The 26,636-nt window shown below is 39.4% G+C and overlaps 1 protein-coding gene across 1 annotated transcript in view; it reads left to right on the forward strand.

The window, feature by feature from the left end:
• Positions 1 to 26,636, forward strand: part of Cfap44 (cilia and flagella associated protein 44) — a 131,431-nt gene that overhangs the window by 94,684 nt on the left and 10,111 nt on the right. Inside the window, exons 28-32 of the mRNA XM_029570364.1 lie at positions 223 to 418; positions 7,796 to 7,906; positions 9,738 to 9,868; positions 11,107 to 11,223; positions 12,306 to 12,507. Coding sequence (XP_029426224.1) covers positions 223 to 418; positions 7,796 to 7,906; positions 9,738 to 9,868; positions 11,107 to 11,223; positions 12,306 to 12,507 — 757 coding nt within the window. The remainder of the gene's footprint in view (positions 1 to 222; positions 419 to 7,795; positions 7,907 to 9,737; positions 9,869 to 11,106; positions 11,224 to 12,305; positions 12,508 to 26,636) is intronic.

Raw genomic sequence — 26,636 nt, forward strand, 5'->3', positions numbered from 1 at the left:
TTTGGAGAAAACTACAAAGATTTTTGAACTTGAATGATGTTTTTTAAAAAAGAAATGTAAAGTCTATAGTCAAATAGATGACTCTACATAATAAAAATATAAATTTCTATTAAGTTTTAAAAAGTCTGTAAACTCTAATTTTGCATTGGAAAGTATATTGTCTTATGAACCTAGCTTATCAGAAACATTTTATATCATGTGTTCTTTCCTTCCTTCCTTTAGTGGAAAACAAATGAAACTCTTAAAGAGATGGAAGAGAAAAAGAATGAAATTGCCAAGCTCCAGGAACAGGAAAAAGCACTCTATGCTGGGTTCCAAGCAGCCCTTGGAGAAAATAATAAATTTGCAAACTTTCTCATGAAGATCCTAAAGAAGAAAATTAAGCGGGTAAAGAAAAAGGAAGTTGAAGGGGGTGCTGGTTTGTATTCCATTTTTTACATATTATTCCATTTTCTCTTATTAACATTATAAAGAGAAGTAACTATGGTTTCTATTCAATGCCTTTCCCCCTCCCCATTACAACCCAGGGAGTGTCTAAGCTCAGTAGGATTAAAGAGGAAGGGCTATAAACCTTTAGGGTGCATGAACACCACTGGAACCTGAGTGTCTGTGTGTGTGTGCGCGCGTGCGTGCGTGCGTGTTTGTGTGTGTGTGTGTGTGTGTGTGTGTGTGTGTGTTTGGTATGAGTTCGCAGAGTAGTTTAAGAAGCACAAGCACATTTTTCATGTTTGTTCGTCTTCTGTCTTTGGTGAAATGCCTCTTCTCATCTTTTGTGTGTGTTTGAGTAAGATTGTTTGTTTTCTTGGTATTGAGTGTTGAGAGTTCTATGTATTCTAGAGACTAGCCCTTTGTCTAAATACATGGTTCACAGATATTTTCTTCCTGTCTAAATTTGTCTGACTGTAGCATCGTTTGTTGAATAGGTTATCTACTTCGAATTGTTTCTAAGTTTTGGCATGGTTTGGGCACATTTATATGGGTGTGTTTCTAGGTTTTCTATTTTGTTCCCTGTAAGGTCAGTATTGTGACCACATATGAGCCCTGAAATCAGGTAGAATCATTCTTCCCACTGTGGTCATCTTTTTTCAAGTTATTTTAGCTGTTCTAGGGCTATAATTTTTTCAGATTTTAGAATAATCTTGAAATAAACTTGTTGGGATTTTCATAGCAGTTGTGTTAAACCTGTGTATCAATTTGTGGAGACCTGGCAGTCATAGATTTGTGTCTTCCAGTGTATGAACTCAGTTATGTCTCTACACAACTCTCATTCTTTCACCTGTTAGGCAGCATGCTGTGTTTCAGCATACAATTCATGCTCATGGTTTGTTAGAGTTATACTTAATGTGGTTCCATTTTTTGAATGATTTGAAATGGAACTGTACTTTTATATTTATTTTATTTCTTTATTTTATTTTTTATTTTATGTGTATGAGTGTATTGCCTGCACATATGCGAATGCACTGGTGTCGTGCAATGCCGTGGAGGTCAGAAGAGGGCTTCAGATTCCCCTGGAACTGGAGCTAAGGATGGGTGATAGCCGCCATACGGGTGCTGGGAATCAAACCTGGGTCCTCTGCAAGAACAGTCTGTGCTCTTAACTGCTGAGCCATCTCTTCAGATCCCATAATAATAATAATTTTTAAAATTTAAAATCAAGAGCGGCTATAAGAAGGCCATTTTGACACTACCTGTGGAGGATAATCTGCTTCCCTCTGCCTCCCAAGTGCTGGGATTAAAGGTGTGCACCACCACACCCAGCCCGGAACTGTACTTTTAATCTCAGTGTCTTCATGCTTATTATTAGTATGTAGAAATGCTGCTGGTTTTATTTACCTGTTTGTATCATGTCCTCTGACCTTATTGATTAGTTCTAAGAGGTTTGAGAATTTCTGAGTAGAAATAATTTCAGCTGCAAATATAAGTAGCTTTACTTCTCGTCTATATACTTATTTCTTTATTTTTATTATTATTTTTATTTTATGTGTATGGGTGTATTGCCTGCATGTATGTAGGTGCACCCATGTCATGCAATCCCTGCAGAGGACAGAAGAGGGCGTCAGATCTCCTGGAACTGGAGTTATGGACAGTTGCTAACCACCATATGGATGCTGGGAACCGAACCCAGGTCCTCTGCAAGAAGAGCAGCCAATGCTCCTAACTACTGAGCCATCTCTCCAACCCTCCTGTACCTTTTTTTTTTCCCCTTTACATGGCTAAAATGTCCAGTACTACATTGGCACAGAGTGTTGAACACTGCCACTCTTGATTTTTGTTTTCAGTCTCACAGGGAAGTATTTAGTCTTTTGCCACTAAGTATATTGTTACCGACAGGGGTTTCATAGGTGCGGTTTGTCAGATTGAGGGGTTCCCACATTTTGGGGGGGTTTCCTACTTTTAAGTGAGTTTTATCGTGAGTGAACGTTGAATTTTATCAGATATTTTTCTGCAGCAATTGATAATCATGTGACTTTTTTCTTTGGATTACTAATATAGTAGATTTCACTGGCTGATTGTTATTATTGGACTAGACTTCTTCCCTGAAATATACCCATCATTGTTAGAGCGTAAAATTATTTTTGTATATTGCAGATTTTTATTTGATAAACTGTTTAAAAGTTTTTTCTGTACTTGCTGTAGTTTATGGTTTCAATGTGTCCCTCAAGGTTCACAGATTAGATGTTAGGTTTCAATGCAAGATGGTTAGGTCAGTAGGGGAGCTGCCTTTGGAGAGGATTAATAATTCTCAAGGAATTCCAGTTCCTTCCTAGGAAAAGGATTATGTGAATTCTTATGAAAGAACAAGACAGCCTCCTTCTTAGGGTCTCCCTTGCTTCCTGTGTCATTTGACCCCTCTGCTAAGTGCTTCCACCATGACATGATCTGCTATGAGACCTTCACCAAAACCCCAATACATGGTGTTGCCTGATGTTGGACTTTTAGTTTTCAAAACTTTGAGTTAAATATAACTATTTTCTTTATACATTGTTCTGCTTCTGATATTTTATTATAGGAGTAGAAAATGTGCTGATATAATACTCACAAAGGCCATTCATTAGGCAATAGTCTTTTCCTTCCTCTCCTTCCCTCCCTTCACTTGTTCCTCTTTCTCCTCTCCTCCCCTCCCCTCCACTCCCCTCTTCCCCTCCTCTCCCTTTTCCCTCCCTCCCATCTCTCTCCATCTTTGCCTTGTTTTAATATTAGGGTAATACCAGTTCCATACTTTTACTGAGGAAATCAAAGTTCCCTTTCTGGGTTCTTAGTCTTTTCAACAAAGTAATTTAGAAACAGACTCAGAAAGAAGTTTGAGGACAATTTCATTTGAGTTTGAAAAACAATGGTAAAAAAAATTGTAAATCTCAGCAGTTGTCAGGGGAGGGAGATGGAGAAGAGGAAGAGGGGAATTCATGCATTTGAGAAAGCGGGCAGGCTCAGCAATGGTGGTCAGCAAACAGCCATGTGGCCAACAAGAAGCTACATGGCAGAGGGGTGGGGACTTCAGAGAAAGGGTGCGAAAGCCCGGAGTGTCCAAGCATGCCCAGGCTTTGTTCAGTGTCTGATAGAAAAAGAGAGAGAAAGAAGATAAAGGGAAAGTTATGCTTTTCACTGAGCAGACCTCAGTGCTACAGGGTAGGAGCCCAGTTTCTGGGGTTAGTGTGTTACCTCATTAAGGGGATAATTATTTCTCCCATCTCCATAGCATGGCTCTAGATAAACCAACTTTCCTGGGTGGGTGGATTCCTGGCCAGGTGACTGACAGGCCTAGAAGAGACAATAGTGTGTAATGTTCTAATCTTTGGAGCAGTTCAGACTGTTCTGTCTCCACCCATGGCCAGAGATATTCCAGGAAGAAATAACTTTCCCTTAATGGGCCTCAACAGAACCCTGATATCTGTCCTCAGTGGCTGCCAAGATCTTCACCTCAAGAGCTGAAACCCCAGTATCATTTATAGAGGGACTGAAATTAGAGAATAGGTATGACCCATTTCCACCAAGAAAATCCAGAGATCTGAGTCCAAAGTTGTTCACCGGAAGAGAGCAGTCCCTGACTGGAGGTCAGTCCACCCTGTGTATGACCTGCCAGCAAGGGTGCTCAGTTAGGGAAAGAGAAAATAAGAAACCAGACCAGGAACCAGATTTTTTTCCTGGTATCTCTGGCCTATGGCCAGGAAAGAACCAAGAACATTTTTAGCTTCTGGCCAAGGACACAAATCAAGGCCTCTATCCCTAAACTCCCTGCCCCATTTCTACTTCCTCTCCTCTCAACATTATGAATTAACAAGTCTTTGAGTCTCTGGAAGATGGTATATAGGACTGGTGGCAATTCCCCTTTCAACAGATAGTGGAGTTCTGCTGCAAAACCATTTGGAACCAAAGATTTAGTGGCAGTAGGTTAAACTATGAATAAAAATTTCACAGTCCTTATAGCGATATTCAAATTATCTGTTTCATATTGAATGAGTTATGGTAGCTAGTAAGATTTTCCTAAGCCATTGCTCTGTTTTGTCTAGCAAAAGTTATGTGTATAAAGTTCATTATATTTCCTCATCATTTGACTACAGTGTGTAGTGCAATACATCATGGTCTTAGTTAATTTTTTATTATAATTAACATGTTAATTGTTCAAATTATTGTGATTCATTATGCTATTTCCACATGTGCATATGCCTGTGGCCATGTCCATGGGGTATCTTCTTGATTATTGAATGATGTGGGAGGGCCCAGCCCACAGTAGATGGTGCCACCCCTGGGCAGGTGGGCCTGTGTTGCATAAGAAAGCAGGCTGAGTAGGGACCAGGGGAGCAAGCCAGTAAGCGGCTTTCCTCCATGACCTGTGCTCCAGTTCCTGCTTCCAGGTTCCTGCCCTGAGTTTCTACCTTGGGCTCCCTGATGAACTGTGATCTGGGAGATGTAAGCTGAATAAACCCTTTCTTCCCCAAGTTGGTGTTGGTCAGAGTGTTTTGTCACAGCAATGAAGAATCAAACCAGAACGGAGATTGGTACCAGAGAGTAGGGCATTGCTGTGACAGTCCTGATGTTGGAGGATTGTGGACATGTTTGGAACTTTGGACTAGAAAAGCCATTGCGTGCTCAGAGTTTGTTGCTGTGCAGCTTGGAGCAGTTATGCTGAAAAAGTTGTAGACAACGGAGGCCTGGCTTGTGAAGCTTCAAAGGGAAGTGGAGACTATCAGGGCTCTTTGTGTGATATTTTGAATTGAGTATCTTTGGGTTCTGATGGGCTGGGGCTGAAGAATCAGCTGTGATTAAGAAGAGACCAGAACCTGAAGTAAAACCTTTGTTTTACTGGGAGAATTGATGCTGATAAGCTAGGATTAAAAAAATCAGCTGTAAGTAACAAGAGACCAGCATCACTGTGGTGAAGTCTTCTGGGAGGTATTTCCTCAGGGTCAGTGCACAGAGGGAACCTGAGTCTCCATCTCAAGCTGGAAGCAGGACTTGGTAGTGTGTAAGAGTCTCCTGCATGGTTCTGGTGTTGAAAGCATGAAGGGGTCACAGAGAGCAGCTGAGGCTTGGAATTCTGAGAGGCTAGGAAAAGCCATTTGGAAAAAGTGCAGCCTCAGTTGCAGTGAAGACCCCAGTATTGAAGGGGTCATGGAGAGAATCTGAAGTGTGGCACCCCGAGAGGCCAAAAGAGGTCATTAGTGAGGGTGCAGCCTCAGTTTCAGTGGAGACTCCAGCTTTTTTGAGATGCCAGGACTGTGGGATGACCACCAAGGACAGCAATAGGTGTGGAATGGAGCTGGCCTGGGTCTGCAAGACAAGCTGTGTGTGCTGTGGACGGCAGAGTCAGAGAAGTGGAGCTGCCAGAACCCTTTGGACTCCAGAAGATCATGAGTGAATTCCAGATGTTCAGCCTTGAGCTATTTCACGGGACTTAGGTTTTTTTTAGGTGTACCTGATTCTTCCCTTTGAAACAAGACAGTACTTGTTTTGGATTTTACAGAAGCCCACAGTTAAGAGACTTTTAGAAGAGACTATGGACTTTTAAAGTGTTTGGATTTTTTTAAGGACTGTGGGGCTTTTAAGGTTGTACTGTCCTATGTTGTGATATTAATGTTAACATCATATCTTGGGGACAAGAATTGGAAAGGTTATGGTTTAATAGTAATGTGTTTGCATGTCAAATTGACAAAGGGTCAATTGTGCTTTAGTGTCAACTTGATACACCTCGGCTGAGGAAGCCTCAATTGGGGAATTGCCTCCATTGGACTGGCCTGTGGTCATGTCTGTGAGGCATCATCTTGATTGTTGAGTGAGGTGGGAGGGCCTAGCCCATTGCGGGTGGTGCCACTCCTGGGCAGGTGGGCCCGTGTTGCATAAGAAAGCAGGCTGAGCAGGGGCTAGGGGAGCAAGCCAGTAAGCAGCGTTCCTCCATGGCTTGTACTCTAGCTCCTGCCTCCAGGTTCCTGCCCTGAGTTCCTACCTTGGGCTCCCTGATGAACTGTGACCCGAGAGATGTAAGCCAAATAAACCCTTTCCTCCCCAAGTTAATATTGGTCAGAGTGTTTTGTCACAGCAATGGAGAAACTAGGACACCATTCATCTGTTGAAAGGCCATCTAGGCTGATTGCATATCTTGGCTATTGTAAATAGTGCCAAGATATGTAAGAAGAGGGCATTGATTCCCTGGAACTGGAGTTACAGACAGTTGTTAGCCATCATGTGGGTGCTGGGAACCAAATGAACTCAGATCCTCTGCAAGAGGACTGAGTCATCCCTCCAGTCCCTGTATTTCTTCTTTTGAAAGAAGTGTCTATTTAGACCATTTGCCCACTTTTGAGTGGATTATATTATTTTTCTTTTATTGGATTGTGTGGAGTTTTCTGTTAAATTTTTTTAGTTTTTGTATATTCTAGATAACAATCCTCTGATAGTTGAACAGCTGTAATGTAACTATTTCGTCTTGATTTGACATGACCACTTCCATCATTAAGCAAAGATGTTATGGTGAGCTATAGAAAACGTTCATCCACAGTCATGGCAACAAGATAAGCAGAATTAGTTATAGCTAGGTCTATGGTAATGAAAATACAAAAGTCCATTACTGGAGAGTCCAGTCACCACTTCCTCCTGTCTCAATGCACTTAGTATTGGGGATGCTAGAGTGTATTAGAGGTGCAAGTTTGACTGGGAGCTTGGACTTTTTACAAATGCAGTATTTAGTGAGGTAGGAAAAAGATGGAACTCCATCTTGAATAGAAGGATAAATTGAGATTTGTAGCAGATGAGGAAAGGGGCGGTCAGTAGAAAGAAAATTACTAGCAAGTAGAGTAATTCTTTGCAAAACTGTCCTAACAGAATTTTGTGGAAGGCAGGCCACAGTGATAAGCTAATACGTGGAAGGAAAATTGAGGAATTTCCTTGGATGGCAAGGGTATGGGGTTTTCACTAAGCTGGATTGTCAGAATTCTTGCTACAACAGGACTCAGGGAGCTGTGGACTGAGTGTGTGGTCTGTGCATTTAATGGATCTAAACTCTTCCCACTTTATGCCTTTCTCCTAGTGATTCACTTATTGAAAAAAACACCTTGACACTGTGTTTGCTGGCACATACCTTTAATCCCAGCACTCAGGTGACAGAAGCAGGTGGATCTCTGTGAGATCCAGGCCTATATGGTATACATAGTGAGTTCCTGGTCAGCTGGGGCTGCAGTGAGAACCTGCCTCATCTCCTGCCACCGCCCCCCCCCCCCCGGCAAAAGAGGAAAATCACCTGGAAAACCTTGTAATCAGTTTGTGTAGGACCTTTTCTAACAAGGTCCTTCTCTCTCCTTAGATGAAGATGAGGAGAGTGAGGAATCAAGTGAAGATGAATCCAGCTTAGAGAGTGATGAGGATGCATCTGGATCTGAAGATGAAGTGTTTGATGATTCTATCTGCCCATCAAGTAAGCTGGCTAATACCCGATGTTTTCTGTGAAGTGTGAACAGGGTCTGACCGTGCTGAGAAAGTCCTTTTCTACTTATCAATTTTCTGATAATACGATTTAAGGAAAGTATGGTTTAAAATGTATGAGGTTGAGCCTAGTAACACTTGAGGGGCTCTCACGAAGGGTTATTATCTGGTCCTTTAGGCTTTTTACTAATGACAAATTGGTCTGTAGAAAATCAGCTGTTGAGTCTGGAGAGAGCGTTCAGTGGTTAAGAGTACTACTTGCTCCTGCAGAGAACCCGGGTTCAATTCCCAGCACCCATGTGGCAGCTAACAACCATCTGACCAGCTGACTCCAGTTCCAGGGGATCCAATGCCCTCTTCTAACCTCCACAGGCATTGTATGACATGGGTGCATTTACATACATGCAGGCAATATACTCGTACACAGAAGATAAAAATAATAAATAGGATACTTTTTTAAAAAATCAACTGTTAATTCAGTTACTATGAGTTATATAGCAAATTAATTTTATAGAGAAACACCGTATTGCAGTATGTGTGTGTATATGTATGGGTGTGCGTGTTTGTATGTGTGTGTTCTTTCTACAACACTTTTTCTGATAAACGCACTCAAATTTTTCTGCTTCAATTCTACTTCATACCAGTTTCCTGGAAATCATTGGCAATCTGTATTTACTGTTTTCATTAGTGAAATGGCTCTGGAGCAGCTAGAACAACACACTTGCAGTCAATGAGGTGAATAGTTCAGTAGAGAAAAACCAATCTTACTTGGATTGTAATTTGAGTTTCTAGATGTTTAAAATGAAATTTTACTCAAAATCTAGAAGTTTCATTTCAAATAAAGTTTAAATATTGTTTTAAAAGACAAGAGTCTTATTAAAATTATAATATTGATGAATGAATAGAGCACAAAAAGCTTATAATGGAGCTTGTTCTTTTACAGCAGGGCTAAAGGGCTTTAACATCATACAGCCAGTTTAGTGGTTGATCTGGGGTTGAAACTAGGGCTTATAAATACTATTTTGGTATTCTATTTTGTGATTTGGGGGATCCAACGTAAGGCAAGTACCCTGCCACTGAGCTACATTCCTAGCCATTTGTGGTGGTGGTGTTTTTAGACAATGTCTTACTATGTATCTCAGCCTCAATCTGGCCTTGAATTTACAATCTTCCACCTATCTCCACCTCCCTAGTGCGAAGATTATAGGCATTTAAAATCTATTCTTCTGTGTATAAATGTGGCTCTTACTGTAACATAGCTCAAATAAAAAAAGCCCTACTCTCTTGGAAATAAAGTCTTCACCTACAAAATAAGGAAACAGGGATATATAAAAACGGCCTAGGGAGATGGTTCAGTGGGTAAAGTTCTTGCCACACAAGCATGAGGACTTGAGTTTGGGTCCCTAGAACACATATAAACTCACAGAGTAGCAGAAGCCAGAGAATCTCCAGAAGTTTGCAGTCCAGCCAGCCTGGTGGACTAATCAGCAAACAACAAGGGACCCTGTCTCTAACAAGGTGAGAGGCAAAGACTGAAACTAGGCTTGTTCTCTGACTGCTGCATGCACACTGTGACATGTGTACACCCAAACTCACATACATGAAAACACACACACACAGACACACACACACACACAGACAGACACACACACATACACACACATAAAGATTTTTTTTTAAAGAACAGTAATTTCTACCTTACAGGGTCTAGCATGGGTCTGTGAATAGATGGTATTCATTTTGAACCTCAAAACTCCATGTTCTGAGTACTCCCACACTAGCTCTCAAGTGGGGCTGCCTTCTTATTTTAACTTTCTTTCTAGATTGTGACTTAAATCTTTTTGAACTGGCTCTCCAACTTCGAGAGAAAAGGCTGGACATTGAGGAAGCCTTAGTTGAAGAAAAGAAAATTGTTGATAACCTCAAAAAGGAATATGATACATTCTCCAAGAAAGTACGGTGGTTTGCTTGCCTGCCTTTTCCCAACATGCTCCCAGCTAGGACACTATCATTTCATAGTGATGACATTGTTAGGACTTCTCAGAGAAGAAACATGTCAAATGTTATGAGCCAATTTTCCTCCTTACCACAGCTTTGTGCCCTGGCAGGGCCGTTGCTTTTTTGATGATTGCTTTTTCTTTAGGTCAGTCATTTGTCTACAAACTTTTTTGATTATATAATTCTGCAAGTAAAAGCTATTGCAGCACATAACCCCATAATGAATGTTTATAGACATAAATTATATTTGGTAAATATCAAATATATTTTATTTATTTTGAAGCATTCCTAGGGATGAGATGAAAATAAATATAAATAGGAATGATATTTTCTCTTTCCCTGTCAGATTACTGTTGGTCCGCTAGGGTCTGTGCATTGTAGGATGGAGGTCACAAAGCTAGAACGTTATTTCTTTTCTCCATTTTCTGTTAACTTTCTCTCCTAGATAATCTTTAGAACAATATCACTCAATTTAATGCATATTAAGAAATACTTTTGATAGATTGCTCCTCTTGCAAATAAAAAGTATCTAGAACACTTTTGGGTGATTTTTAGGAGATGAACAATATGAATTGTAAATGCTACAATTTCATGCTTTTTAAAAATTTTATTTATTATTTTTATTTTTTATGTATATGTGTATTGCCTGAATGTAGGTAAGTGCACCCATGTCGTGCAAAGCCTGTGGAGGACAGAAGAGGCTGTCAGATCCCCTGGAACTGGAGTTACAGACAGTTGTTAGCTGCCATGTGGGGGCTGGGATTTGAACCCAGGTCTTCTGCAAGAACAACCAGTGTTCTTAACCACTGAGCCATCTCTCCAGCCCCAATTTCACACTTTAAAGCACTTTTTCCTTTAATTTTTGGGGCCATTCTAACCAAAAAAAGGCTGGTACCATTCTGACAAAGGTATTTCATGTTCAGAGCTGCTTTTCATACAGAAAATAAGAGCTATGGAGACATTTTTTGACCTCTTGTTTATAAAACTTCTATAACTCTGGAGACATAGGGGGGATTGAAAAGATGATGGGCATCATAGTGCATGTCCCTGGACTGCAGCCTGGACTCAGGGCTCGTTCACAGTCCAATGAAGCACGCCTGCTCATGCTGTGCTTTCTCCCACTGGGCCCACATTCACCACATTAGATACACTCTCCTTGCATCATACCAATATTGCACACTTGCCTTTGTTCAGATAAAAGTTGTGGCAACAAATCTGCATGCCGCCGAAGAAGCTGTGGAGGCTTTTCAGCGGGAGAAGCAGCAGCGGCTGAACGAACTGCTGGTTGTGATTCCTCTCAAGCTCCACCAGGTGATAACACCCACTGGTCACCCAACACCGTCTGAGCAGAAGCATCAAATCTAGACTTCTTCAGAGAAAGATTCATGGCCTGCCCGTTGGGAAAATCATGCCTGTGGAATGATCTCCCTAACTTTTCTTACCTGTTCAGATAGCTGCTAAAGAATGACATCAAAGCTTGTGTGTTTTCCTGTGGTCTGTGGTCGCTTTACCAGTTCAGTCATTTCAGATCTGCAGAAATGGCATAATGAAACAGCTAGAGGTTGAGATGTTGGGGCTTGTGCGCAAATCACTTCCCATGCTGTCTTGAATCAGTTGGGACCTACGGAAGTCTTATCCTCACTTAATGAGGGAGGGTAGGATGAAAGGGAAGTACTTTCTTTTTTCCTGCTCTGTTCATTTCTGCTGTCTACTTGAATTGCAGCTGTGGAAATACATGTCAATGAGAAGAAAAAGGCTCATTTTGTTCTTTTTTGTCAGGTTAAGAGAAGAAGCTATACTTTAGTGGGGGTTCCAGAAATCAGCTTCTTTATATTTTGTGTGGCCTGATCATACTGGTTGAGCTCCATGTAGCCATTTGTTATGACATCTTGATATTAGTTCCATCTTTATGCCATACATACTAGGTAATATCTGTGTGGGAAAACTGTTGTCCTCAGAGAGACCCAATTTGGCTCATTATCTGATGACAGCTTTCTGCTTACCTGGTTCCTGTCACTGGGGTAAAAAAGAGAAAAATCCCAAAGGTCAGGAGCTGAGCAAAGGAAGAAGAAAGTATTCTTGGGGCTGGAGAGATGACTTTGCAGTTAAGAGCACTGGCTGCTCTTGCAGAGAACCTAAGCTCAGTTCCCAGCACCCACATGGCAGCTAACAACCATCTGTAATTCCAGTTTCAGGGGACCTGACACCTTCTTCTGGCTTCTGTAAACATTGCATAACATGGGTTCACTTACCTCTGTGCAGGCTAAACACTCATATACATAAAATTAAAAAAATTTTTTTTTGAAGAAGGTATTCTTTCTACTGCCTTGTCTTCAGTGTGGTCTTCATCTATTTTGGTTTTGATTTCAATTTGTGTTGTTTTGTTTTTGTAGATAGAATATATGGTTATGGGGGAAGTACCTGATGATCTTTCTGGAACTTTGGTCTTCTCTAACCACTCCCTGGGACGGCTGCAAGAACGAATCATTCAGCTCCAAGAGGAAAATTCCAAGCAGCAGAAACTGAACAAAGAATGCCGGGAGAGGCGTAAACTGCTCATCCGAGAGAAAAAAGAGATGGCAAAAACCATACGTAGTAAGTATCCCAGTGGATGGACCATCTAGAAATAGTTACTGGTGCAAGAGGGGTGACTGGTAGACGTTAGTCATAAAATGACTGACTCTATCCTGGAAAACAGTAATCACAGAACCAGTAGTTCTTGGAGGAAACAAGACATCTTTCGATCTGCAATAGTCACAGTAAGGAATCAACCCAAGTATCCATCAACATTTGGGTGGACAAAGAAAATATGGTGTTTATGTCAACAAAATATGATTTAACCTTAAAAAGATGGAGATCTTGTCATTTGGGACAACAAGATCGACCTGGAGGGCATTATGTTACACAAAATAAGTCAAACACCCAAAGAAACACCCTATAATTTCACTAATATATGGCGTATAAAAATGTTGAACTCATCAGAAGCTCTGGCAAATACCTGTCATCTCAACTTTCAGAAAGATAAGCCAGAGGGTTGAGGTCACACTGAGCTATACAGTGAGGCCCTATCTCAAAAGAATTGAGCTCACAAGTGGAGAGTAGCGTTTGATAGTCAGCACAGGTTTGTTGGGGCGGGGATGAGAGATTGGGGAGATGTTGGGTCAAGCAACAAAATGTCAGAGAGACGAGAAGTAGATTCTATAGCATGGTGATCAGTTACTAACAAAGCACTATATTCTTTAAAATTGCTAAGAGAATATATTCTAAGTGCTCCAGATCGTCTCCCCACAGGAATTTTTAAGATAATGCATATAAACAGCTCAGTTTGACCCTTCCACTTTACATATTTCAAAATTGCATGTTGTACATGGTAGATATGTATAATTTTTATTTTTTATAGTTTTTATTGAATTTTCGTGTATTTCATACAAAACACCTTAATCATCTTTTTATCTCCTCCCCCATCTACACCCTCCCATAGCCCCCTACCATATGTATTTCATGCATTCTGTAATTTATGTTGAGGTCTGTGAAGTCAAGTTAGTGTACCCAGACGTCCCTAAGTGCAAGTTCATCACTGGGGTCTAGAGTCACTCCCTTAAAGAAGATTAGGTCTTCCTCATCCAGCAGTAATCATCTGCCAGTAGTTCTTCAGCTAAGATTCAGACCTGCTGCCCATTTCCTTAGTTCTATGCTGGGCTTTTATCTGCTTGACTTTGCATGGGTCTTGTGCATCCTGACACCATTGCTCTAGATTCATATGAGCAAGATCCCAGGAGCCGGTAAAACTCTGTTTCCATATGGTCACGCACTTCCTCCCCTGGCTATTACAATCTTTCTGCCACTTCTTCTATGATGGTCCCTGAGCTCTGACTGGGTGGAATTTAATATAGGTGTTCTGTCCAAGGACCCACACTCTTTAGACTCTTATTCTCCATGATTTGGCCATTTGTGACTTTTTGTGTTCTTTGTTCTCTGTTGAATGACGGAGCTTCATTAATGAGAACTGAGAGATGCATTAGTATTCTCTCCACCCCTTGTTCCACTATGTTCTGTGAGCCTTAGGTGTAGAGGTTACATTCTAGATGTGTCACTTAGAGTTGGGCATTTCACAGACACTTATTCTCTGTGCGTGACCAGCTGTAGAACTCTGTAATAGTCTTTATCTATTGCAAAATAAGCTTCTTTGATGAGTGGTGACTAGCATACTTGTCTGTAAATATAAGAATCCATATTTAGCGTATAGTAAGAAATTGCATTTGTCTAGGGATGTAAGAGCCTTAGGGTACATATATCTCTTTAAGATCTATGACCTCTCCAGCCATGTGTGTTTGGCTATGTTTACAGTACCACACATAAGTTCCCTCCCATTGAGTGGGTTTTAAGTCTAGTTAGGTAGGTGTTGATTGCCCCCAAGATAAAAGCGCCACTACTGCCCCAATGTAGTTTGCTGTGCCAGTCATTGTTGTGATTATTAGGCCTTAAAGCTGGGGTTGGACCATTGATTGATGTTCTCCCTTAGCAGCTTGCATAGAATGTGTCCTCCAAAACTATGAGAGCTAGCCTTCGGGGAGGTGGTTTCCAGATCAGTTCAAGCTCTATTACTCTAAGTTCTGCGTCCAAAGTATGATCTGTCTTCAGCGATAGTGTCTTCAAGTTCTGGTAGGCACTCAAGGGCTGTGGCAATAACCTGTGTAGTTTTGGGAGTCTCTTGGACTACCCTGGCCAACAACTTGAAGGGAAGTTTCTCCTATTTGGCACTGTTTCTTGTTATATAAACCAGATATATATATATTGACACATGTATGGATTTTGTATGTGTAATTTTTTCAGTAGGTTTTTAACTAATACATTTCCCTCTGGGTTTTCAAACCAACTAAGCATTATTTATCTCTCTTCTCTCTCTCCCTGACTAACTCTCTGACCTCCTTCCCCAGTTAAAGTACTCCTATTTTCTCCATTTCACCCTTGATAATACCTATCTCCTATGGTCCTCCTCTCTCAGGCTTCTTCTCTTTTATCCCCATGGTTTCTAGTATAACCCTCTCTGACCCTCCCATTTAAACACCTCCATTTTACCCATTTTCCTTTGGTAACACCTGTTTCCTACTGTTTCTCTCTCTCTCTCTCTCTCTCTCTCTCTCTCTCTCTCTCTTCTCTCTCTCTCTCTGGCTCTTTCTTTCCCTTTACCTCCCTGGTTCCTTTCCATTTTCCTGGCTCCTGAAGTTACATCAGGATAAATACTTACATGTAAGAATTTGGTGTTAAGATCCACAAATGAGGGAGAACATACATCATTTGTTTTTCCAAGCCTGTATTACTTCTCTTAGTATAACAGTTTCTAGTAGCATCCATTTACCTGCAAATTTCATGATATTGTCTTTCTTTATGACAGAGTAGAACTCCATTGTATTTTTTAAGCCAGGCTTAGTGGTGCATGCCTTTAATCCCAGCACTCAGGAGGCAGAGGCAGGTAGATCTCTGTGAGTTCAAGGCCAGCCTGGTCTACAGTGAGTTCCAGGCAAGCTGGGGCTACAGGGAGACCCTGTCTCAAAAAGAGTAAAAAAAAACAAAAAACAAAAAAACACCACATTTTCATTATCTACTCACTAGTTGAGGTACATTTAGGTTACTTCCATTTCTTAGCTATTGTAAAAAGAGCAGCAACAAACGTCTCTGCAGTAGGATGAGTCCTTTGGGTATATGCCAAGGAGTGGTATAACCATATCGTATGGTAGGATCATTTTTAGTTTAAGAGTTTTCTATACTAATTTCCTTCCTTGTTGCACAAGTTTGCATTCCCTCTAGCAGTGGATGAGCAATCTCCTTTTCCTACACCCTCTCCAGCATTTGGGATCATTTGTTCTTTTGATTTTAGCCAGTCTGACTGGGGTAAGATGAAATCTTAAAGGGTTTTAATGTGCATTTCCCTAATTACTAACGATGTTGAACACTTTTAGGGTGTTTCTTAGCCATTTTTATTTCTTCTTTTGAGAACTCTTTGTTCAGATTCATAGCCCACCTTTTAATTGGGTCATTTGCTTTCCTGATTGTTTTTTGCATTCTTTATATATTCTGGATATTAAACCTCTGTCAGCTGTGTCACTGGTGAAAATTTTCTCCCACTCTGTGGGTTTTCTCTTCACTTCCTTGGTTGTTTCTTTTGCTGTGCAGAAGCTTTTTAGTTTAATGAGGTCCCACTTGTTGACTGTTGACCTTAATTCCCAAGTAACTGATATCTGATTTAGAAAGTCTTTTCCTACACCTATATCTTGTAGGGTACTGCCTATATTTTCTTCTAACAGTTTCAGAGTCTCAAGTCTCAACTGAGGTCTTTGATCCATTGGAGTTGACTTTTGTGCAGGGAGATAGATAAGGGCCTATTTTCATTCTTATACACATGGAGATCCAGTTTCCCCAGCACCATTTTTTGAAACTGCTGTCTTTCCTCCAGTGTGCTCTTGGCACCTTTGTCAAATATCAGGTACTTGAAACTGTGTGCACTCATATTGGGGTATTCTATTTTCTTCCATTATCTGTGTCTCTTTTTATGCTACTACCATGCTGCTTTTATGACTCTAGCTCTGTAATATAGTTTGAGATCTGGTATAATAACCCCCCCCCCGGCATTGCTCTTTGTGCTCAGAATTGCTTTGGCTATTCATATGATTCTATATGAATTTTAGATTTTTTTCTAATTATGTGAAGAATGTCCTGGAGATTTTGATCGGGTTTGCATTGAATTTATAGATTGCTTTTGGTAGTGTTAGAGTAGCAAAAAAGCCCCATAAATTTAACTGGTCAAGACCATAAAATCCCTAGTCTATCTGTTGGAAGACCCACCTCTCCAGTCTCACTGATCAATCACCTGGTGATAGAACCACCCCTAGGAAGGTAGGCTCACCTTGTTATCCTAAACAGATTGGTGGAATACCTGGTGCATTAATGAGGTAGCAAATTTTTCCTGGCTGGAATCCCACCTTTTAGTGCAGAACTCTGCAGAACTCCTGGACTAGTTACAGTCATATAGGTCTCTGTAAGACTTCCTGCTTTTTGAATTCTTTGGAAAAGATTAATTTCTCCTTTTCTTCTTCATAGATTTCTTTCTAAACATGCTTTCTTTAAGGCTTTGGGCTGCCTTAGCATGTTGTATTTCTTTACTTTTTCTCTAAAGCTTTCTTCTCCCAGCCATGTGGCTTCCAGGTCAGCCACATGTCTGACCTCCCACACAGGCTCTAAACCTGCAGGGCTTCATGGCCTTCTTTACTTCTTCCCATGATTCACCCCCTCAAGGCACCTGCCAAGATTACCAGCTTGCCCTGAGATTTTTTTTTCTTTAAAATTCTAAAAAAATTGTAAAAGCTTCCATTTGGGTCCATTCTTAAATTCTTTTATGAATGAGACTAAGAACCCTCTAAGGGACCCCCTTTCTCCCCATTTCAGTACGATGGTCATTTTCACAATATTAAATCTTTCAGTCCATGAGCATGGGAGGCCCTTCCATCTGGTGTCTTGCTCTGTCTCTTCAAAGATTTAAAAATTTCATTGTAGAGATCTTTAATGCCTTTAGTTAAGTTTATTCCTAGATATTTTTTGATGCTATAGTAAATGTGAGGGTTTCCATGTACCCCTTCTTTGATTGTTTGTTATTGATGTATAGAAAGGCTACTGGTTTCTGTATATTGATTTTATAACCTGCCACTTTGCTGAAAGTGTTAATCATTTCTAGGAGGTTTTTTTTCATGTAATTTTTGGCATCTCATATATAATATCATATCATCTGCAAATAGGGATAACTTAACCTCTTTTCCAGTTAGTACTCCTTTAATTTCCTTCTGTTGTCTACTTGCTCTAGCAAAGGTTTCAAGCACTATTTTAAAAAGGAGTGAAGATAGTGGACAGCCTTGTCTGGTTCCTGATTTTAATGGGAATGCTTCTAGCTTTTCTCATTTTAGAATGATGTTGGCCGTGGGTTTGTTGTAGATAGCTTTAATTATATTGAGGTATGTTCCCTTTAGTCCAGTTCCCTCTAGGACTTTTAAATACATGTTGGATTTTGTTAAACATGAGCATCTATTGAGATGACTATGTGATTTTTGTCTTTAAGTCCACTTATATGATGTATAACATTTATTGACTTATGTATATAGAACCATCCCTGCATCTCTGGAATAAAGCTGACTTCATCATGGTGAATGACCTTTTTGATATGTGCTGTATGCAGTCTTCAAGTGTTTTGTTGAGAATTTTTACATATATGTTCATTAAGGATATGGCTCTACAGTTTTCTTTTTTTGTTATGTCTTTACCTGGTTTTGGTATTAGAGTGATGCTGGCTTCATAGAAGGAATTTGGGAGTTCTCCCTCTGATTCTGTCTTTTTGAATAATCTAAGTAGTATTGGTTGTAGATCTTTTTTAAGTGTCTGGTAGAATTCTACTGTGAATCCATTTGGGCCTGGGCTTTTTATAGTTGGAAGGCTTTGCATTACTGTTTCATTTTCCTTATATGTTATGGGTCTGTTTAAGCTGTTGATCTCTTCTTGGTTTAGCCTTTGAGTGTTCCCATTAATTCAGATATTCATCCATTTCTTTTAGGCTCTCAAATTTAATAGAATATTGGTTTTTAAAGTATTCGCTTACAATGTTCTAGATTTTTTTTTTTTTGGTGTCCGTTGTGATGTTTCCCCTTTCATCTCTTGATTTTGTTGATTTGGATTTGCTTTCTTTCCTTCTTTTGGTTAACTGTGTGAAGTGTCTGTCTATCTTACTTTTCTTTTATATATTTTGTTATTTTTATTTTATTTCATATGTATGAATGTATTGTCTCCATGTATGTAAGCGCACCCATGTTGTACAGTGCCCACAGAGGTCAGAAGATTGTATTGGATCCTCTGGAACTAGAGGTTATTAGGTGCCATGTGGGTGCTGGGAATCGAACCTAGGTCCTCTGCAAGAGCAGCTGGTGTTCTTAACCACTGAGCCATCTCTCCAGCCCATTGTTTATCTTTTCAAAGAATCAAGTCTTAGATTCATTGAATCTTTGTATTGTTTTCTTTATTTCTATTTCATTAATTTTTGCTCTGATTTTTGTTATTTCTTCTCATGTGCCGGGTTTGGGTTTCATTTATTCTTGTCTTTTCAGAGTCTTGAGTTACAATATTACATCATTTATTTGTGCTCTTTCTGATTTTTAATGTAGGCACTTAGAACTACAAACTTCCCTCTTAGCACTGCTTTAAAGTGTCTCAGAGGTTGTGTTATGTTGTATTGTCCTTTTCATTTAGCTCCAGGAGTACTTTTATTTATTTCTTAATTTCTTCTTTGACCCATTCATCATTCAGTAGTGTGTTGTTTAATCTTCATGGTCAGTTTTAGAGAAACTTCCATGGGCTGCTGAATAGAAAGGTTTTTTGTTTTGTTTTGTTTTTGTTTTTGGTGCTTGGGAAGAATATTTGGTAGATGTCTGTTAGGCCCATTTGATGTATGATATCATTTAATCCAGATGTCTCTCTGCTTATTCTTTGTCCAGTTGACCTGTTTATTAGAGACAGTGGGGTATTGAAGTCTCCTATTGTTACTGAGTTAGGGTTCATCTGTGTCTTAAAGTCCTATAGTACTGTTTTTATGAAATTGGGTGCACCAGAGTTTGGTGTATATAAATGTTGATGATTGTAATATCTTCTTGGTCAATTGTTCCTTTGATAAGAAGGATGTGATCCTCTTTATCTCTTCTGATTAGTTGTAGTTTAAAGTTATTTTGTCAGATATTAGAATTGCAACACCTGACTGTTTCTTAGTGCCATTGCTTGGAGTATTTTTTCCATCCTTTCACCTTAAGGTAGTGCTGTCCTTGAAGGTGAGATGATTTTCGTTCAGACAACAAAAAGATGGATCTTGTTTCTTAATCCAGTCAATTAGCCTATGCCTTTTTACTGGGGCATTCAGGCCATTGATATCTAAAGTTATTGAAAGATGTGTATTAGTTGCCATCATTTTAATTTCTGTTGTATTTGTGGTCAAATTTTGAGTTTCCACAATTATACCTAATTTAATTTCTTTCTGTTACCTCTTGGGTATAGGTGTTCCTTTATTCAGTCCTTTGCATTGCTTTGAGAATTCTCTGAAGGTCTGGTTTTGTGGACATGAATTCTTTCAACCTGTTCATGTCATGGAAGATTTTCCTTTCTCCTTCAACTATAATAGACAGTTTTGCTGGGTAAAGTATTCTGGGTTGGTATCTATGGTCATTTAGAACTGGGAGTACTTAAGTCCAGGCTCTTTCTGGATTTTATAGTTTGCATTGAAAAGTCAGCTGTAATTCGAGTGGGTTTTCCTTTATATGTGACCTATTTTCCTTTTGCAGCTTTCAGTATTCTCTCTTTGTTCTGTACGCTTAGTGTTTTTACTATGATGTGCTGTGGGGAGTTTCTTTTCTGGTCCTGTCTGTTTGGTGTTCTATGTGCTTCTTGTGTTTGTGTGGGCCTGTCTTTCCTTAAATTTGGGAAATTTTCTTCTATAATTCTGTTGAAGATCTGGTCAATACTATCAACCTGAGACTCTTTTCCTTTCTGTATACCTATGATGCAAAATTTGGTCTTTTCATGGTGTCCTACATTTCCTGCATATTCCATTCCTGTGTTTTTAATATACCTGAAATTCAGGTGGTATGTAACATGCATAATGGAATCACCTTTTAAAATACTTCTTATAATATTCGATATATGGACCATATGTGTAAGTTATTAAGTATCACCACAAAATATATCCAATAAACATACCTCCTAACATAATGGTGATAAAATATTGCCAGTATTGTAGCACCTGTCAGTGAGAGGTGTATTCTGTCTTCCCAGAGAGAATCACTATTCCAAATGGTGTGTTTTTTTAAGTTTATTTTTTTTAATTTTTAAAAATTTAATAACCACATGATTAGAAGCAGCATTTCATTACAGCTTTAACATATTCAGTAACACATTCCAGAGCAAGGATACATCTCTTTCAAAGGTGGCTGTAAATTTTTAGATCCACAGTTGAATTAATACAGTCATACAATATTGAGCTCAGTATAAACTCTGTAAGACATAAAATTGAATGAGATTTTACCCTTTAAAGAAGATCTCCATTTCATTTTAACATATGCTGTTTCCTACAGTTTTAATGCTACTAACATTTACATGTTTGTACATGTGTCTTTAATCTCTATGTATCTGATTATTAGTAGTCACAGTTGGTTACACTCAGATACTAAGTACCTGAGTATGGATATAAAGTCATCAGGTAGATTTCATCGGTGATGTTTATCACCTCTACTATTTAACATGAAGTAAATATTTAAAAAATTTTAATAACTACATGATTAGAAGAAGCATTTCATTACATCTTTAACATATTCAGTAACACACTCCAGAGCAAGAGTACATCTCTTTCACAAGTGGCTGTAAGTTTCTAGGTTCACAGTTGAATTAATACAGTTATACAATATTGAACTCAATATAAGCCCTGTGAGACGTAAAATTGAATGAGCTTTTTAACCTTTAAAAAAGATCTTCATTTCATTTTAGAATATATTGTTCCTTGGAGAAAGACTCATTGTTTTTGCTACTAACACTGAGATGTTGGCACATGGATCTCTAATCTGTACATATCTGATTATTAGTAATCATAATCATATTGCACTTGGATCCTTGGTGCCTGTGTATGTCTATAAAGTCATTGGGTAGATTTCAATGGTAGTGTTTATCACCTCTACTAATTAACATGATTGTAAATTTCTATGCTTCCTCCTCAAATATGATACTTTAAAAAAAAATGTTGATTTGTGTGTGTGTATATCACACAGAACATCCCAAACCATCTTATTCAACTATACACTCACTTCCCAGATGGCACCCTCCCATAGCCTCCCTCCCCCCACTACAGCCCTTATATGCTGATATCCCTGCTACTGTCTGCTGTGTTGTTGACACCTCCAGCCGTTCCCCACTACTTGTCCATCTGGTGAATCTAGTCAGCCTATCTAGAGGTCTTTGTTTTAGGGAGGACAGCTCTTCCTCATCTAGCAGCAATCAGTTGTCAATACTCCTTTACATAATATTGGGGTCTGCTGTTCATTTTCCCAGTTCTATGCTGGGTTGCTATCTGGGAGTCCCTTTGGCCACCCTGGCCAACAACTCAAAAGAAGGTATCTCCAATCTGGCATTGGTGCTTGTTATGTAGCCTTTAGCTGTACATATGGACTCTAAAAAAATTATATTGGCTCCTTTAATCTTTGATTATACTTTCCATTTGGGTGTTTAAGGCCATACAGTTGGCCCAGATAAACCAAATTATTTTTAGTCTTAAGGTCATTTGAGGATCTGTTCCTCAGGGGTCACATGGGCTTGGGAGGAGCCCCTGGCTCCTTTCTTCTATCAGTTCCACCTATGTGAAGATAAGTCAAAGGTCCTGCTCAACCATGGCTGGCTTCGCTTGGAAGTGTGGAGGAAATAATTCCTCTGTGTTGACCCTCCTCTTTGTAGATTGGCCAGTGGTTCAAAGTCCATCTCATGGAGTCTCCTTGGCCTCCTTGATCAAGAGGACAGGTGACCCATCACAATTACAGGACATTTTGACAGATACTCATAGTCCCCTGGAACTAGTCAACCTAGGAGGGCAAGGAGCAAAAAGTGCCCTTTATGCCCCTCTGACCAAATTCTTTTAGGCCTCAAAGTATGTCTGTTAAATATCCAAGAAGGTTAGTTCCACCAGTCTGGTACTTTTAATTACTGTGTGTCATGTAGATAAATCTTGGGCAAAGACCAATTGTTCTCAGATAAACCTTACCTAGACATATATTTCTTGATCTGCTATGTATAATTTGTCAGTAATATGGTTATGGCTATGTATAATATGTATACATATGGCTATGTATAATTTGGAGTAATATGGTTCCCTCTGGTTTTAAAAACTAGTTAGGCATTGTTTATCTCTTGCGTTATCTCACCCATCCATCATGGTTTCCCCAATTAAGGTACCCCCATTTCCCCCCTTTCTCCTTTAATAATACCCTTCTCCTATGGTTCTACCTCTCTTGAGCTCCTTCTTTACCTTTATCCCTTAGGTTCCTTGTATACCCTTCCTTCCCCCTCCCTTAAACTAACCCAATTTTTGTCCATATCTCCCTTATTAAGGCCTGTTTCCTACTGTTCTCTTTCAGGTTCTTTCTTTTCCTTTACCTCCCTGTTTCTTTTCCATTATCCTGGTTCCTGTAGTTATGTCTGGAGACATACTGATTTATCAGGGCTTGGTTCTAGGATCCACATATGAGGGAGAATATATGTCGATATTTTTTCTGACTAACCCAATTTTTGTCCATATCTCCCTTATTAAGGCCTGTTTCCTACTGTTCTCTTTCAGGTTCTTTCTTTTCCTTTACCTCCCTGTTTCTTTTCCATTATCCTGGTTCCTGTAGTTATGTCTGGAGACATACTGATTTATCAGGGCTTGGTTCTAGGATCCACATATGAGGGAGAATATATGTCGATATTTTTTCTGAGTCTATGTTACTTCACTTTTCACTTAGTTTCTAGATCCATCCATTTACCTACAAATTTCATTATTTCATCTTTGTTTACTACTGAGTAGAACTCTATTGTGTAAATGTAACACATTTTCATTAACCATTCATCAGTTGAGGGGCACTTAGGCTGCATCCATCTCTTAGCTATTGTGAAAAGAGCAGCAACAAACATGGAAGTACAAGTGTCTCTGCAGTAGGATGAGTTTTGGGGTATATGCCAAGGAGTAGTAGAACTAGGTCAAATGGTAGGTTCATTTGTATTCTTTACTTATTCTTTTGAGAACTCTCTTTTCAGCTCCTTAGCCCATCTTTTAACTGGGTTACTTCTTGTCTTGATTCTGTGTTTTTTGAGTTTGTTATATATTCTGGATGTTAAACCTCTGTCATATATGTTGCTAGTGAAGATTTTTCTCTCATTCTGTAGGTTTTCTGTTCACTTCCCTGGTTGCCTCCTTTGATGTACAGAAGATTTTTAGTTTAATGAGGTCCCATTTGTTAATTCTTGCCCTTGTTTCCTGAGCGATTGATGTCCAGTTTAGAAAATCCTTTCCTACACCTATATCTTATAGGTTTTTCCAAATGTTTTCTTCTAAGAGTTTCAGAGTTTCAGGCTTTACACTGAAGTCTTTGAGCCATTTGCAGTTGACTTTTGTGCACACTGAAAGAGAGGGGTTTAGTTTCATAAAAGATAGGGGCTTAGTTTCGTTCTTCTACAGGTGAAGATCCAGTTTTGCCAGCACCATTTGCTGAACATGCTGTCTTTCCTCCAGTTAATGTTCCTGGCCCCTTTGTCAAATATTAGGTGGCTGAAATTGCATGTACTCATATTTGGGTCTTCAGTTTTGTTCCATTGATATATGAGTCTGTTTTTGTGCCAGTACCATGTTGTTTTTATGACTATAGCTCTGTAATACAGCTTAAAATCTGGTATAGTAATCCCCCTGGCATTGCTCTTAGTGCTCAGGATTGCTTTGGCTATCTGAGGTCTTTCGTGCTTTCATATAAATCTTAGAATGGTTTTTCCAAATTCTGTGAAAAATGTCATGGGGATTTTGATTGGCATTGCATTGAATCTATAAATGGCTTTTGGTAGGATGGTCATTTTCACAATATTAGTTCTTCCAATCTGTGAGCATAGGAGGTCCTTCCATCTTCTGATGTCTTCCTCAATCTCTTTTTTTAAAGATTTAAAATTTTCATTGTAGAGGTCTTTAATGTCTTTGGTCAGGTTTATTCTGAGATTTTTTTTTTTTTTTGCAGCTATTGTGAAGGGGAGTGTTTCCATGTGCTCTTTCTCTGATGGCTTGTTATTGGTATATAGAAAGGCTACAGACTTTTGTAGGTTAATTTTGTAACCTGCCACTTTACTGAATGTGTTAATAATTTCTAGGAGTTTTCGGGTGGAAGTTTTGGCATCTCTTAGATATAATATTGCATCTGCAAAAGGGATAATTTGATCTCTTCTTTTCCAATTATTACTCCTTTAGTTTCCTGCTCTTCTCTGACTGCTCTTGAAAGAGTTTCAAGCACTATGTTAAAGAGAAGTGGGGATAGTGGACAGCCTTGTCTGGTTCCTGATTTCACTGGGAATGCTTCCAGTTTTTCTCCATTTAGAATGATATTGGCTGTGGGTTTGTTATATATGGCTTTAATTATGTTGAGGTATGTTCCCTCCAGTCCAATTCCCTCTAGGACTTTGAACATAAATGCATGTTGAATTTTGTCAAAGGCCTTCTCTGCATCTATTGAGATGACTATGTGATTCTTGTCTTTGAGCCCGTTTATATGATTTATGACATATGTTGACTTATGTATATTGAGCCATCCCTGCATCTCTGGGATAAAGCCGACTTGATCATGGTTGATGATCTTTTTGATGTCTGTCTGTATGCGGTTTGCAAGTATCTTGTTGAGAATTTTTGCATCTATGTTCATTAAGGATATGGGTCTATAGTTTTCTTTTTTGGTTGTATCTTTACCTGGCTTTGGTATTAGAGTGATGCTGGCTTCATAGAAGGAATTTGGAAGTTCTCCCTCCATTTCTATCTTTTTGAATAAAGTAGTATTGGATGTAGATCTTCTTTAAATGTCTGATAGAATTCTGCTATAAATCCATCTGGTCCTGGGCTTTTTTCAGTCGGGAAGCTTTGTATTACTATTTCAATTTCTTTCTGTGTTATGGGTCTGTTTAAGCTGTTAACCTCTTCTTGGTTTAATTTTTGTGGTTCCCATGCCTTTAGATATCCATTCATTTCTTTTAGGTTTTCAAATTTAGTAGCATATAGGTTTTTAAAGTATTCCCTTATAATGTTCTGTATCTTTCTGGTGTTTGTTGTGATGGTTCCCCTTTCATTTTTGATTTTGTTGATTTGGAGGTGCTCTTTCTTTCTTTTGGTTAACTGGGCTTCTTTTGGCATTGAATGTAAGCTTTATTGCATTGTGGTCTGATAGAATGCGTGGAATTATTTCAACCTTTTTTATTTGTTGAGTTTGTTTTGTGCCCCAGTATATGGTCGAAGTGCTTGATAGCTCTCTGTCAACTTGGCACACTTGGGTTGAGGGAGGCTCAATTGGGGAATTGCCTCCATTGGACTGGCCTGTGGCCATGTCTGTAGGCCATTTTCTTGATTGTTGAATGATGTGAGAGGGCCCAGCCCACTGTGGGTAGTGCCATCCCTGGGCAGTTGGGCCTGTGTTGGATAAGAGAGCAAGCTGAGCAGGAGCCAGGGGAACAAGCCAATAAGCAGTGTTCCTCCATGGCCTGTGCTCTAGCTCCTGCTTCCAGGTTCCTGCCCTGAGTTCCTACCTTGGGCTCCCTGATGAACTGTGACAGAGGAGATGTAAGCTAAATAAACCCTTTCCTCCCCAAGTTGGTATTGGTCAGTGTGTTTTGTCACAACAATGGAGAAACAAACTAAGGCAGTCGATTCTGGATAAGGTTTCATGGGATGCTGAGTAGAAAGTATGTCCTTTGGTGCTTGGGTGGAATACTTGGTAGATGTCTGTTAAGTCCATTTCATATATGGTATTGTTTAATTCAGATATCTCTCTGTTAACTCTCTGCCCTGTTGACCTATCTAATGGGGACAGTGGGTTATTGAAGTCCCCTACTATTAATGAGTTGGGATTAATCTGGGTCTTAAAGCCCTGTTTTTATGAAGTTGG

This window comes from Nannospalax galili, unplaced genomic scaffold (genome assembly GCF_000622305.1).
Source record: "Nannospalax galili isolate Female #2095 unplaced genomic scaffold, S.galili_v1.0 scaffold743, whole genome shotgun sequence".
NCBI lineage: Eukaryota > Metazoa > Chordata > Mammalia > Rodentia > Spalacidae > Nannospalax > Nannospalax galili.